This window comes from Choloepus didactylus, chromosome 3 (genome assembly GCF_015220235.1).
Source record: "Choloepus didactylus isolate mChoDid1 chromosome 3, mChoDid1.pri, whole genome shotgun sequence".
NCBI lineage: Eukaryota > Metazoa > Chordata > Mammalia > Pilosa > Megalonychidae > Choloepus > Choloepus didactylus.
Window position 1 is genome coordinate 79244676 of NC_051309.1, and position 13920 is coordinate 79258595.

At 37.7% G+C, this 13920-nt stretch overlaps 1 protein-coding gene across 2 annotated transcripts; it reads left to right on the forward strand.

Annotated features, from left to right (window-relative positions):
- Positions 1 to 3026: 3026 nt before the first annotated feature.
- On the forward strand, positions 3027 to 12252 carry AREG (amphiregulin). Of its 2 annotated transcripts, none has more exons than XM_037829976.1 (6): positions 3027 to 3396; positions 4364 to 4612; positions 7156 to 7357; positions 8055 to 8210; positions 10217 to 10328; positions 12097 to 12252. In XM_037829976.1, exons 1-5 carry the CDS (start codon positions 3339 to 3341, stop codon positions 10308 to 10310), a joined length of 759 nt encoding a protein of 252 aa, XP_037685904.1. In that variant the 5' UTR covers positions 3027 to 3338; the 3' UTR covers positions 10311 to 10328; positions 12097 to 12252. The 2 variants fall into 2 exon arrangements, with proteins under 2 accessions (XP_037685904.1, XP_037685903.1); XM_037829975.1 differs by having other exon boundaries at positions 3027 to 3270.
- The last annotated feature ends 1668 nt before the right edge of the window (positions 12253 to 13920 follow it).

The following is a 13920-nucleotide window of genomic DNA, read 5'->3' on the forward strand; positions in this document are numbered from 1 at the left end:
GTTAGGGATAGCTAAGCACCCAGGGTTTAATGGTGCAGTATAAAAATAGTCCCTTTTTAACTTACTTTTATGACAGCACCTGAGAAGAACCAATGTTTTACACTGGATTTCATGTAGAAAGAGAAATTTTTCTGGAAAAAAAAGATGTTTACGTGTCAGTTGCTGGTCACCTCTCGTATGTCTTAAATACTCTAATATTGGGAAACAGTAGTGTCTGGGCCGGTGGATTTCTGCTAGCCTATGGGCATGCCCTGAAAACTACTGTAGCTGACTCTGTTTTCATGTTCCATGTTTCGTTTTCTTGGAAATAAATTAATAAGTTGTTGGAAATAAATTAATAAGTTGGTCCTCAGAGTAAGCACCAAAATTAATATTTTGTTAGGAGCTTCTGCTCTTAGGGCTGCACTAACCTCAAGCATGGATGAGGGAACCATCAATCTGTCAGGACAAAGAAGGGCTACCCTACTTGAATTAACTGAACTTGTCCCTCCTCATCACAGCCTAGCATGCAGAATGTAAAGAATCCCACACTGACAATGGGTTTGGCTTCCTACTCATGCATGTATTTCAGAATGCCATGACACATCAAGGGGTGCTGCATTGTGATGCGCTTATGATGACACCCCATGCTATTCTATGATGCACTATAAAATGCTCAAAATGGTTAGTCTTAATATGAAGTAGGCACAAAGTTCATGGCTTGAAAATGTTGAAGGGGATTTCTTCACTTGTTCTGTAAGTAGCTCCATTTATGAGTCACTTAGTTCTTCGATGTGATTAACATAGTGTAACTATCATAATGTCAAGGCCAATAATAATAATTACCATTTATAAAGCACTTACCATATGCTAGGAGTTGTGCTACTTATTTATGCATCTTATCTCATTTGATTTGCCTTAACAGCAGGTAGGCATCTTTATTCCTATTTTCAGATGAGGAATCTGAGTCTTTGAAATATTAAGTATCTGTGGAATTTGTATATGAAAACCCAGGTTAGTTTGAATATAAACCTCATATTAAGCATTAAGCTAGTTTATGCTTCCATGATGCTCTCTTATGACACATATCAATGTAAATCATCATTCTCTAAATTTCCAATTGGAAAACGACTAAGCAAGTATCAATGTTAAGAGCCTACTTTCACTTCAAATAGAAAAGGAAACATTTCTGATGACAGATCAGCACAACTTGGATTCACCTCAATAAGAAGGAGAAAACTGGCAGAACAGGGCTAGAATGAAAATGAAACCCATAGGAGCAGAAAGGTGCAAAAGTGTGGACAGACTTAAATGAGTTCAGAGTAAAATCTCCACCACCATCTTTTGAAATCTGCTGGCAAGTTTCTGAATGTCTCTGAATCACAATCGCCTCATCCACTAAAAAAGATGACAATGCATGCCCCTACTTCATCCTAGAATGGGCGGGGCCAATTTTCCAGACTTACTTTCCACTTTTGTCACACCCTGCCATCAGATCTAAACTTTCTGCTGGGAAGGACTTTGATCGGCTTTTCCATTCTTCCACAAAACCTCCCCTGATACAGGCCTAATTAAATTGTGCCCCCTTGTTTTCCGAAGACACTATGAACCCTTCTTAAAGTCTGATAAGATACTAGAATCATGTATCTATGAATCTGGCCTGTACCACACTCTGAGATCTTGGTCATAGTCATCAATTTATCTTCTCCCACCCCTGCCCAAAATATAAAACAAAACAGGTGACACACAAAATAGGTGGATGAGAGATGGCATGATTCATGACCTCTATTCCATCTCACTAAATGCATGGTATTATTTAGTCTATTCACTGCAGTATGGCATTAAAAAAAAAAAGCAGCTTTAAAAAAGTTTCCCAGAAAAAGGACAGATGCACCGTGACCCATATTCCTCAAAAGGCTGTTTTACCAGAACATCAGGGAAGAGATATGTATCTCCAGGACAAGGAAACAGTTAAAGAGAACAATGCTTTTTTCTCTTCGTTAAGTCAAGAAAAATCCAATTCTGGAGTTGCCACTGCATCAGAGTTAGTCAAATTGAGCAGCTCCCTCCTGCTGGCCTTTTTATCCTGGGATTTGAAAGGGACAGGCCCAGTACCAGCCTACATGCCAATAAACTACCACTAGAGATTGAATCCTTTAGGTTAAGCATTGCTCTCTTCAGAAACTCCCTATTCAAATGTCAGTTTTGTCCTGAATTCCTCCATCAGTATGGAAGAGGTTTTACCAATTGTGTAGTCTTTTTCCTCCCTTTTTAAAGCGGCAGTTTCTCCTCTTGTATTACCGGAGCAATTATACCTACCTCTCAAGGTTACTGAGTAAGGTGATGTAGGTGAAGTTCTCTGTAAAGTTCAGCAATCGTAATTAACTAATATAATTTATCTTTGGTGAAAACCCTGGGCCACATATGAAAATGGGGTGGGAGATGGTTTGAAATTCTGACCACTTCACACTAGTGGGTGGGAAAGGGCCTGTGATGGAGACATGGCTTCATAAATGAAGCCCCTCCTCATTTGGAGGTGCGCTATCTCCAGTCATTAAATGCACTTATCATTGAAAATGATATCCACGCCATCATTAAGATACTCTTGGTCTTGAAGTACAGTTACATCTTAATATAGAACTTTTCTAATTGATCCCGGTCGGTTGAAATATGATCAACCAAAGTATAGACAGAGGTTTTTCAGATGGATTTTGAAACTTTGGGAGTTTTGACTATCGGGTACTGCCTCCCAAATTTCAGTCCCGCCCCGGAATGAGGATCGGATACTTTTTATGCTTCCAGCTAGAGGTCTAATTTCCTTCCTCCCAGTGGCTCTGCACGCACGAGCGGGTGGGGGCGGCGCCCCTGTCATCCGTGTGCGGTTTTGGGGTAGTAACCTCCTCCGCGCGGCCCCGGCCCCGCCCACGCCGCGTTCCTGACGTCACGACCCTGCCTCCCTCCCCGCCCGGGCTCTCCCCGAGGCTGCTATAAAGCGGCAGGTGCGGGCGGCGCCCCTGGAATGTCCACGCACCTCGGTGCCCAGCTGGAGCGGGAGCCGAGCGATCCCGGGGGGCTGAAGGCGCGGCATCCACCACCCGGAACCCGGCCGGGTCTTCTTCCAGCGCGTCTTAACTCCCTTCTCCTGTCTCGCTTCCTCCTCTGCCTCTTCCTCCTCGTTGCCCCCGTCCGAGTTGCCCGAGAGACCGGGACGCCGTCGCTCCGAGGGACCAATGAGAGCCCCGCTGCTGCCGCCGGCGCCCGTGGTGCTGTCGCTGCTGATCCTCGGTGCAGGTGAGGACGCCCGGGCTCGGAGCTGCCGGGCGCTTCTCCCACGGCGGGCAGAGGCTGTCGCCTTTTGAATGGCCACTTCTCCACGGAACTCCCCAGGGCTTCCCGGACGCTGTCCGTCAGAAGGAGGTCTCTGTCCCTCCCGCCCTAAGGGTGGCTCCCTAGAAGGAAGAGAGAAGGAGCAGGTGTCTTAGACGGTCCAGGCCAGGAGGAAGGTGCCTGACGGAATCCCTGTACTTTCTTTAGTCCGGCTGAAGGAGACATCAGAGATCATGTGATCTAACGCCTCCTTTTCACAGATTAAAACAAACACACACAAATCGAGGTCCAGAGAGGTGAAGTGATTTCCGCAGATCTTATAGTGAGTGGCTGAGCGAGGTCCTGGACCAAAGTGCTGCCTCCTGCCTAAATCCCCCATCTCCTCCGTCTAGTGATTTTATTTTTACCTTCCAGGGAGGTCCTCAGGGTGTCCCCAGGAGAGGTTGGAAGCACAACTCTGATGCTGTTTTATTGAGATCAAAAGATAAAACAAGGGCTTGAAACTCTGTTACCCAGTTTCTTCTCTATATAACAACAATCATAATGAAACAATGACAACAAGGATCATTATTATCAACTACCATTCATATTTTTCGCATTTCTTTTAATATATGTGGTTTGTTAGGAAAATACATGTGGATTTTTAAGAAAACCTAATATTTATATCCAGAACTGTCTTTTAAGGTGGTGTGGAATAGCATTCTAGCAAAGACAAGTGCATTTGGAACAAGAGGTGATAGGAATATTTAGGCATCTCCTGTTAAGTAATTACATTAGATTAATGTGCCTATTTGGCAGTGATTTTTTGATGTGGAAATTAATGTGGACTGTGGAAAAGAAAACCTTGATAAAAGAAGCTCTGTAATTGGAACAGCTGAGTTTGCTTGTTGGCAAAATCTGAAGTTGCTTTCATAAGTGACTCAGTCACAAACAATAGCACATGTGAAATAACTTGCTTTGATATCAGAAGATAAACATTTCTACTGAAAGCTGTTGACTGGCAAGAAAGGCACCCTGCTTTACTTTTTCTTTTCTTCCATCATTCTTTTCCCCACAGGTCATTATGCTGCTGGATTGGATCTCAATAGCACCTACTCTGGGAAAGGGGGATCGTTTTCTGGGGACCACAGTGCTGACGGAGTTGAGGTGACCTCAAGGAGTGAGATGTCCTCAGGAAGCACGATTTCCCCAGTGAGTGAAATGCCTTCTGGTAGTGAACTGTCCTCAGGAACCGACTATGAATATTCAGAAGAGTACGATCAGCCACCTCAAATATCTGGCTATATTGTAGATGACTCAGTCAGAGGTGAGTACAGGATAAAGTGAAAATGTAGCCTCTGAGATGTGGGTTTGTAGGAGCAGAACTGCTTGAAAAGAAAAGCCGCTCCCTGGATTTTCTACTGGTTTTCTTGCTGTGCATTTATTGCATACCCTTTAGGTAAGCTACAACTTGAGAGAGACGAGAGAGCTATATGAAGGTGCCTCCTGCATGTTCAGAACTCTCCCAAATGTGTTTTGTTCCATAAAGTCTAATCTTCGCAACAACTTTATGAAGTAGGAATTATCCTCATTTTGCAGATGAGAAAACTGACACCCAGAAAGGTCCCATAGCTAGCAAGCATTTGAGCTGGAATTAGAACTCTGACCTGTTTGATTCTAGATACCAAGGTCTTTCCCACTTTGTATCTTAGCTTTTATATACACTCCCCACCCCCACCCTAAATAATTGTATTTCAACAAAAATAAGAGAACAGGGGAAATAATAGAGCAGGAAGAGTTGGACTTTACTCTTTAAGTACTAGGTTGAAAAATTGGTGATTCTATTAATAATAATATTAAAGAAGGACAAATATGCATGATTATATTGCTAAAATCACAATTCAACCCCAAACCCCATTTGTCAGTTAAATAACAATAATCCATGGTTTTCTTCCTTTTTGTTGTTATTAGCTCTTTTAAGGACAGCATTTGCTTAAAATGAGGGGCTAAAGTAAGAGATAAATATTGTCCATTACCCTCATACTACTTTGGAGTTTGAGTACAGAAGTCATCAATAAATCACTTCTAAATATCCTAGAAACATCCAGTATGGAGGCAGGGCATAGTGGTTTAAGAGGTCCTTAAGAGGACTTCCTCACCTTAATTTCCCTGTCTCTTTCCCCTCTGCCTGGCTCCCAGCACTGGTGAAGGGAGAGCAGGTGGGTGTCACAGCAGGTGGGTGTCACAGCTTCCTAACTGGCAAGTGGGAAAATCTTTGATGAACCCTCTACTTCTGAACTTACTCTTGCTTCTGAACTTATGCATTTATGTGACGTGGGGAGGGGACCCTATTTATAACTCTTATTTTTGAAGAAGTGGCATTTGAGCATTAAAGTGATTAGAAACTGTTCCCTTAAAAATGTTTCAAGTTATTAGTACTAAAATAAGCCAAATAAATTGTTAGTGGTGAAAATGACTTTTGCTCAAAATTGTAACGCATAGTGAAACAGAGTGAAAATGTTAGTTGAGCTCCTTTGAAAACTGTTAAGATAAATGTCCATGGGTGAATATCTATTGTAACACTTTAGCATGGTGACTATTATTTATCTCTGTCCATATTCATGATCTATCTGATAAAGTTCAGTAATGTTCACTTAAAATATTCTTGTCTTATTCTAACTTGTGCTCTTTTAACATCATAGGAAAGTTTTAGTATTAAAAATCACATAATTACTTATTAAATCTCACATGCTATTATAATAACTTCTAAAATATTCATATTTGTCATTTCCTTAATCAGAGGGGTTCTATCTTTGATTTCTTTGTTAATCTTCTTGATGTTTCTAATGTTTTCTAGTCATTGAACAGGTGCTGGATAGTCATCAGGTCTGATGATATTTTCTCTTTTCATTGAGCTAAATACTTACTCAAATAAACCTAATGAGGGATTATATAACAAAACTTGTAACTCCCCTTCCCTGTCTTTCATATGTAGATAAACTATACCTTGCATACCTTATAAGACTAAATAAAGATTTCTATGTATCTGGTACTTAAGTTGAAACTTTGAAGCATCAAGTACAAATATTTGTGGACTTACGTTTTCAAATAGACTGACCACAGAAATGAGACCTCCTGGAAGGTATTGGCTAATAATATCTGTTACGATCTGGAAGGTGGAGAAAGTTGATTAACTGTAATGCATAATTCTAAGTGTACCCCTCTAGAAGTAGCCACTAATTTCCAACTCAGTAATGGTGAGCACAAGGCTGACATGGTCAAATAAAATCAACAAATATACCCCATGCCCCGTTTTAATTAAACAGCATTGACCATCACTGTGAGAAAGCATAGTATAGTAGAAAAAGAACAGACTTTGACATCCTAGCACTGCTGTTTTCTAGCTAGTTGTCCTAGGGTGAATTATTTGTCTTCACTGAACTTCAGGTTCCTCATCTGTATCAAGTGGATAATAATACATAAAACTGTGATTTTGTTTTAATTGTATTAGTGCTCATTGCTAAAAACTTGGTAGATATTAGAAATTCTAGAAATGTTTAAAATATTTCATGGATTTTCTTAGACATATAACTCCTATTTTCAATAATATTGATAATACAGTAATCATAATTTACAAGTGATTTAAAAAATATATTTCTAGGATGTTAAAATAACAAAGGGATTCAGAATTTTAAATGCCATAGATACAGATATTCTCTTCACCCACTTATTGTGTAAGTATTATATTAAATAATGAGACAAAACTTGGTCATTATCCTCAAAATCTCATTACTGTGGTTTCTTTCTTTTAAAGTGATATTCAAGATGGAGATTGTTGCTAATAAATTTTATTTATTTATTTATTTTTAGTTGAACAGGTAGTTAAACCCAAGAAAAACAAACCAGAGAGTGAAAAGACTTCAGACAAACCCAAAAGAAAGAAAAAGGGTGGCAAAAATAGAAAAAACAAAAGAAACAAAAGGAAGAAAAACCCATGTGATGCAGAATTCCAAAATTTCTGTATTCATGGAGAATGCAAATATTTAGAGCACCTGGAAACTGTATCATGCCTGTAAGTTTACCTAAATTACATAGAATTTTACATTTCTAACACCATGTTTGAAATCCCTGGCTTTAGAAACCATTTTTCCAATGTGTAAATCAAAGGTCAGCAAACTTTTTCTTAAAGGACCAGATAATAAATATTTTAGGTTTTGTGGTCTAAAATCATGTATATACTTATATAACCAATTAAAATGTAATGATTCAAAAGTAACCAAGCTATTCTTAGTTTTGCATGGTGAGTATAGAGCTTTGTAAATAAAAATTAAAATAAATTCTTAGCTTGCAGGCTTGAAAAAAATGAGCAAAAGGATGGATTTGACATGTGGGCTGTAGTTTATTGAGCCTTATTATAAACCATAATTTTATAATATGTAAGAAGCTCTTTCTCAAAAAGAACCTACAGGTACTTTTCACATAGTCTTTTATATTGCTATAGTCTCCTTCCCCCAAAAAAGTTGCTAGCACACTAAATTATAGTGGAATTTATTAATTGCATAAAAAATTCCTGAACCCACTAATTGGCCATAAAAAGAGACTACAAAGAATGAAAAGGTGTATCTTCTTGTAATATCATACCCAAACTAATCTCAACTTGTCCTAATACTAATACATATTTGGCTGGAATGCATTCTGTGTCTCATGATTTTGAAAAATATATGGACTGTTTCTAGTGATTATAATTTTTAATTGTGGTTTGTTTGCAGATGTCATCAGGATTACTTTGGTGAACGGTGTGGAGAAAAATCTATGAAGACTCACAGCATGATTGATGGTGATTTATCAGAAATTGCTTTAGCAGCCATAGCTGCCTTTATCTGTGCCGTGAGCTTCACAGCTGTTGCTGCTGTTATTACGATTCAGTAAGTACAGTAATATTTAAAAATTCCTAATAAAATAATGCAAGCTATTTTTTTTCAGTATTTCTACCACATTATACTATTTTGTTTTAGATGAATTATACTATTGGTAACATGTAGTCTTTGGTTTATATCTTTTCACTTCATTGACAAAGATCATAGGATATGGTAAAATTTATAATATTACTTTGGTCACCATTGGAACTTAATATGTAAAGCCCCTTTTCAGAAGACCTAGAAATTTTTTGAACTTCAAAAATGATGGTTTTGTTGGCGTTTTACGTTTCCACTCATGGCTACTTTTGAATCTCAGAAAGTATTGTCATCTTCTGTGACTATCTTAAGACTAAGCAAGCATCCCAGTGACAAGCTAATTAAAGCTTTGTTCATGATAGGTTTTCAGAGACACTGCTGTTCTAAAAGTCACAAAGAGCTCTAAAGTAGCAGCCAAGAAATATTATGCCTTCTGTTCACATTAGAATGCAAAACCCTGAATTGGGCATTTCATGGCATGGTACTGATTTACTTAGAGCTCATGCCCATTTTGTTATTGTCAAATACAATAATATGGGAACTCAGTTATTAAAGAAAACATTTCTTCCATATGGCATACTGTAGGAAGCAGAAACAATTCTATTACTGTTCTGTTCCAACAGTATCTTCCCTTTGCTCACAATAACAGATCACATTCTTCACTTCATGACCAATGAATATTAGACCCAGACTCTTCCAGGTGTGGATACTGATGGGTAGGTCAAAATGACATTGTCTGTCAAACAAAAGCCATCAAAGAAGGGAAGTTTGGGGGAGGGTGTGAATGGCTCTATGGTGACTAATGTGCTACTAAAGCTTGGGAAAAGCAATGGACTCATTATTCTAATTTTAGGTCTTGGTAATTACTTGAACAACTGGATTGTGTACATGATCTGCTCTTTGAGGAAACAAAGTTTATCTTCTGCCATTGTTTACTATTATTTCATGTGCAGATCATGATAAAATGACACATGAAAACTGTTTTATGCTGCACAAAATTTTGATGTTTGGCTTAAATTGAGTTTGTTAATTTGAAAGTTTATTCTGGTATTTTAGTACCTCAAGCTAGATATGCAAATATATTTAGGAGAGATAACTTCAGACAAATCATTGTTATTTGTCCTAGAAGGGTGGAAGGAAAGAAACAGTCAATTAAGGAAGCTGTTTTGTAATAATTATTAGACATTATAATTATTCTAGTTGAAATATTTAATAATCCTTTGGAAAGTACGGAAAAACTTTGTCATGGTGGCACTCTTAAAACTAGCAGTACCTTGTTCCTTTTTATCCATATTCTCCTCGTATTTGAAATACATAGCAAAACAAACACTAAGCCTAAGCCGTAATTGTTTTTTTCATATTTGAGAGTTTTTCCCAAAATATTACAACAAAGAAAAGTTCTTGTGATTTTAATAATAATGTTTAGTAGATGGATTAAAGAAAGATCTTCAAAAAATAAAATTGCATGTACAACACTAAGACATTTTAAACCATTGTGGTTCTTTGCAAATAGAAAATGACAATAAATAAAACTGGATGGAAATATTTATTATGTTGAGAAATAAATAAAACCCTTCTTGTTTGGTAATCCTATTTACAAAAATTTCAATAATTTAAATTAGTTCTGTGTAAGCATGAAGTGGTCAAACTATACCATCTTCTTCCTCCAATTCTGCAGGCAACTGTGCAATGTCCTTCTAGAAAAAAAACACATACCATATATGCATGTGTTCCATGCCTTGTGAAAGTTTGCATCTTAAGACACACTTATTTTAACCTCAGTCCTCTGGAAATATGTTTATATAAAGTCAACATAAATATCTCCTTTAAAAAAATTTGTCGTATTTTATAGTTAGGTTTAGATTTGGGTTGGTATCAAGTAAAGTGCTTAATTGCCTAAAAGGACTCATGAAAATCCCAGTCAACATGTAGATAAGTGGCAGGAGAATGACAGTAGAATGTCTTGTTCTCTGAAGGCTTCGTAAACGATACTTCCATGAATATGAAGGAAAAGCTGAAGAACGAAAGAAACTTCGGCAAGAAAATGGAAATGCACACATCATTGCGTAACTGAAGATAACATTACAGGTTTGTTTTAACAGATATCCTTAGATTATATCCTATACTTCTGGAAAATTTAACACCTGTTATCTCAAGAAAAATAAGGGAAGCAAATTTCCTTATGCACGGATGAGCCATGGCTATATTAAAGTGTTACTTGAGCATGAGATGGAGTTTGATATTGAGAATGGACTATGTGCTCAGTCAGTATTATAACGATTGCAAAGACACCGATCCCTGTACTCAAAGAACTAAGTATCTAGTAATATTGAGAGGAAAAAAGTTAAAGGGCCGGATTACTAGGGGAATAAAATAGGTGTCGTAAGAAAGGAACCAATGGAGTATAAGTATAAGGAGTTTCCAATGAAGGATTGAAGGAATTCAGTGGAGTGTGTTTAGTGAGCAGGAAAGGATGTTTATACAGAGTGGCATTTGAAATGAGCTTTAAAGGACTGATGACGTTATGACTGGCGTTTATGACAGAAGATGAAGGTTAATAGTGTTTGATGGAATGGATCATTTTGGGAGCTTGTGAAAACTGGCCTAGTTTAAATGAATGTTAAGGGAGATAAGACTGTTAACGATAGGTTGAACTGACATGGTAGAGAGCCAGAATCACTGTGCCAGCACTTAAATGTGAGGAAGTGGAGATACCAGATTGATTACCCTTTTAAGGAAAAGAAGTAGAAAGGGAAAGGGGTACAATCTTGAAAGATAGTTTGGTAAGTATATAGGTGTTTATTTCTTTTCCTTTTTTTTTTTTTTTTTTTTTTTTGTAAAATTGGAGAGCTGAGCATGTTGTTGGTGAAGGTAAGAAGATATGGACAGGGGTATTTCACTGATAACAAAAGTGAACTGCTAATGAAGAAAGCTATAAAAGGAAGAGGGAGCTGAGGAGATCAAGGACACAAAGTTGGTCAGGAGCTCAGACAGGAAAGAAGATGCTCCATCCTTAAGTCACTGGTTTTCTTAATATTGGGTTTATTAATTATTTAGGATGTTTGTTAAATATGCATATTCCTAAACGCAACCCTAAACCTGCTGAATCAGAATTTCTGTTTTTAATGAGCACTCCATATGTTCGGATGTATATGGATACTTGGAGAACCACTACCTTCAGCGTCAATTACGTGTAGATCTTATGTTTTGACCTATTACAGAATTAGCTTGATAACTTATGAAATGGATAATCATCCATGCCTGTGCTATGCTCACTATTTATTGCATCACACTGTATTTATGTTAGCTTTATGTATTGAAAGTAAGAGCACCAACATGAATAAGGGTGGATTTTTGATTACTTAGTGCAGTTGAGACTTCTTAAAGTAGGTCCCAGAATGATTTTAGAAAAAGGAATATGCTGTGCTAGCGCATAGTGGCTGCCAATTAACTGGGAGCTACTATTATTATGTCTTTGGTACTAATTATACTAAATTAACTGTATATCATAAATACCCTGAGCCACTTAATCTTTGTTTTTAATTATGTCCACTGCATAGATTTGGCTAGGAAAACTATTTCTCATGTCTGTTGTTGCTTTTTTATTAAGCGCAATTTGATGAAACAGGTGTGAATATATGCAGGCTTCTACCTAAGCAGGCATTAACCAAAGCAGGTGAAAGAGGGATCCAAATCAAAGTGGTAATTAGTCCCTAAAAAGCTCTTAGCATTTTTCATAAGACCTCCTAGAAAAAAAAAGTACCATAAATTCTGATTCGTTATTTTTCTTTGGAATTTTCTTAAAGCTATGTTGTAATTCAGCTTATCACTAACACTTTATTCTGTTTTCTTGCAGGGTATTCGATCAGGTTCACTGCCAAGTCACAACCATGAATGATGAGTCAGTTCCTCTTTTCAGTGGATCATAAGAATATGGAGCCTTTGTGTTCTGATGGTTTTAAACTATCAATTGTTGCTTTTTATGCTGTCTTATTTCTGTACATAAAGGTGCATGGAGATAAAAAGTATTTTTTCAAGTTGTAAATAATTTATTTATTATTTAATGGAAGTGTATTTATTTTACAGCTCATTAAAGTTTTTTAATCAAACACAGATTGAGAGTTTGAATATTAGTTTTGGGATTGCAAGACACTAGGATATTTTCTCATAACACTTGGTTGGTCATATGAAAAGGATTTCCTCCTCTTTTTTAAGGTTTTTATGTTGATTTTTTAAAATACAGTTTTCTTGAGATATATTTACATACCCTACAATCTTCCACAGTATACAATTAATTGTTCACAGTAGCATCATATAGTTGTGCATTCATTATCAGAATCATTTTTTGAACATTTTCCTTACTCCAAAAAAATAAAAATTAAAGTAAAAACACCTAAAACATTCCCTCCCCCCATCCCACCTTATCTGTCATTTAGTTTTTGTCCCCATTTTTCTACTCATTTGTCCATACACTGGATAAAGGGAATGTGAGCCACAAGGTTTTCACAATTACACAGTCACACCATGTAAGTTACATAGCTATGCAATCATCTTCAAGAATCAAGTCTACTGGGTTGCAGTTCAACAGTTTCAGGTATTTCCTTCTAGCTATTCCAATACACCAAAAACTAGAAAGAGATATCTATATAATGCATAAGAATAACCTCAGAATGACCTCTTCACTCCATTTGAAATCTCTCAGCCACTGAAACTTTATTTTGTTTCATTTCACTTCTCCCTTTTGGTCAGGAAAGCTTTCTCAATCCCACAATGCCAGGTCCAGGCTCATCCCCAGGAGTCATGTCCCGCGTTGCCAGGGAGATTTACACCCCTGGGAGCCATGTCCCATATAGGGGGGATGGCAGTGAGTTCATCAGCAGAGTGGGCTTAGAGAGAGAGAGGTCACATCTGAGCAACAAAGAGGTTCTATGGGGGGACTCTTACGCACAATTATAAGTGGGCTTAGCCTCTCCTTTGCGATAACAAGCTTCATAAGGGCAAGCCCCAAGATCGAGGGCTCAGTGTACTAAATCGGTAGTGCTCAATGTTTGTGAGACTCTCACTAATAACCCAGGTGGGGAAGTCCAACATTTCCACATTTTTCCCCAGTTCCTCAGGGGAACCCTGCAAATACATTTTTATTCGCTGCCCAAATTACTTTGGGTTGTATCAGGATTCCACACTATCCTGTATAAACCTACCAGAGCTCAATTCCTATTCAAAGTTCCATGTAATTAACATGTTTGAATAAAGTGGCTATACAAGTTAAATTATTTAGTGTGCTAGAGAAAATATAGATCCTGCACCAAGTAAACATCACTTCCCTTGGCTTCACACAGAAGTTGAAGTTTTAAAACACAGTCAATATCATCCTTTACCTTTTGGCCTGATTTGCCTTAGTCCTAACCAGATCTGCTTCATTCATGTCTCTAATTGAAGTCTGAACTCTTTTTCAGCTCTTTTAACAGTTGCTGTATGAGGTAATATTGACATTCATAGCTGCCGAGCTCTAGCTCCGAGTTTCAGGGGTCACACAGACACCCAATGTTCCAGGGACTGATCAGGTTATACACAAATTGTTCAGCATCTCAGAATTTGGAGATGACCGTTACAACTCAGCAATAGATGTGACAGCTGTAAGAGCTTACAATCTAGGGACCATTACAATAAGCATTCCCCT

What these genes read in the sequence shown, in the direction of transcription:
- AREG (XM_037829975.1), top strand. Translation starts at nt 3,210, where the DNA reads ATGAGAGCCCCGCTGCTGCCGCCGGCGCCCGTGGTGCTGTCGCTGCTG. An exon ending in GCTGCTGATCCTCGGTGCAG is followed by an intron (nt 3,271 to 4,363) that starts GTGAGGACGCCC and finishes TTTTCCCCACAG; the next exon opens with GTCATTATGCTGCTGGATTG. An exon ending in GCTGCTGTTATTACGATTCA is followed by an intron (nt 8,211 to 10,216) that starts GTAAGTACAGTA and finishes TGTTCTCTGAAG; the next exon opens with GCTTCGTAAACGATACTTCC.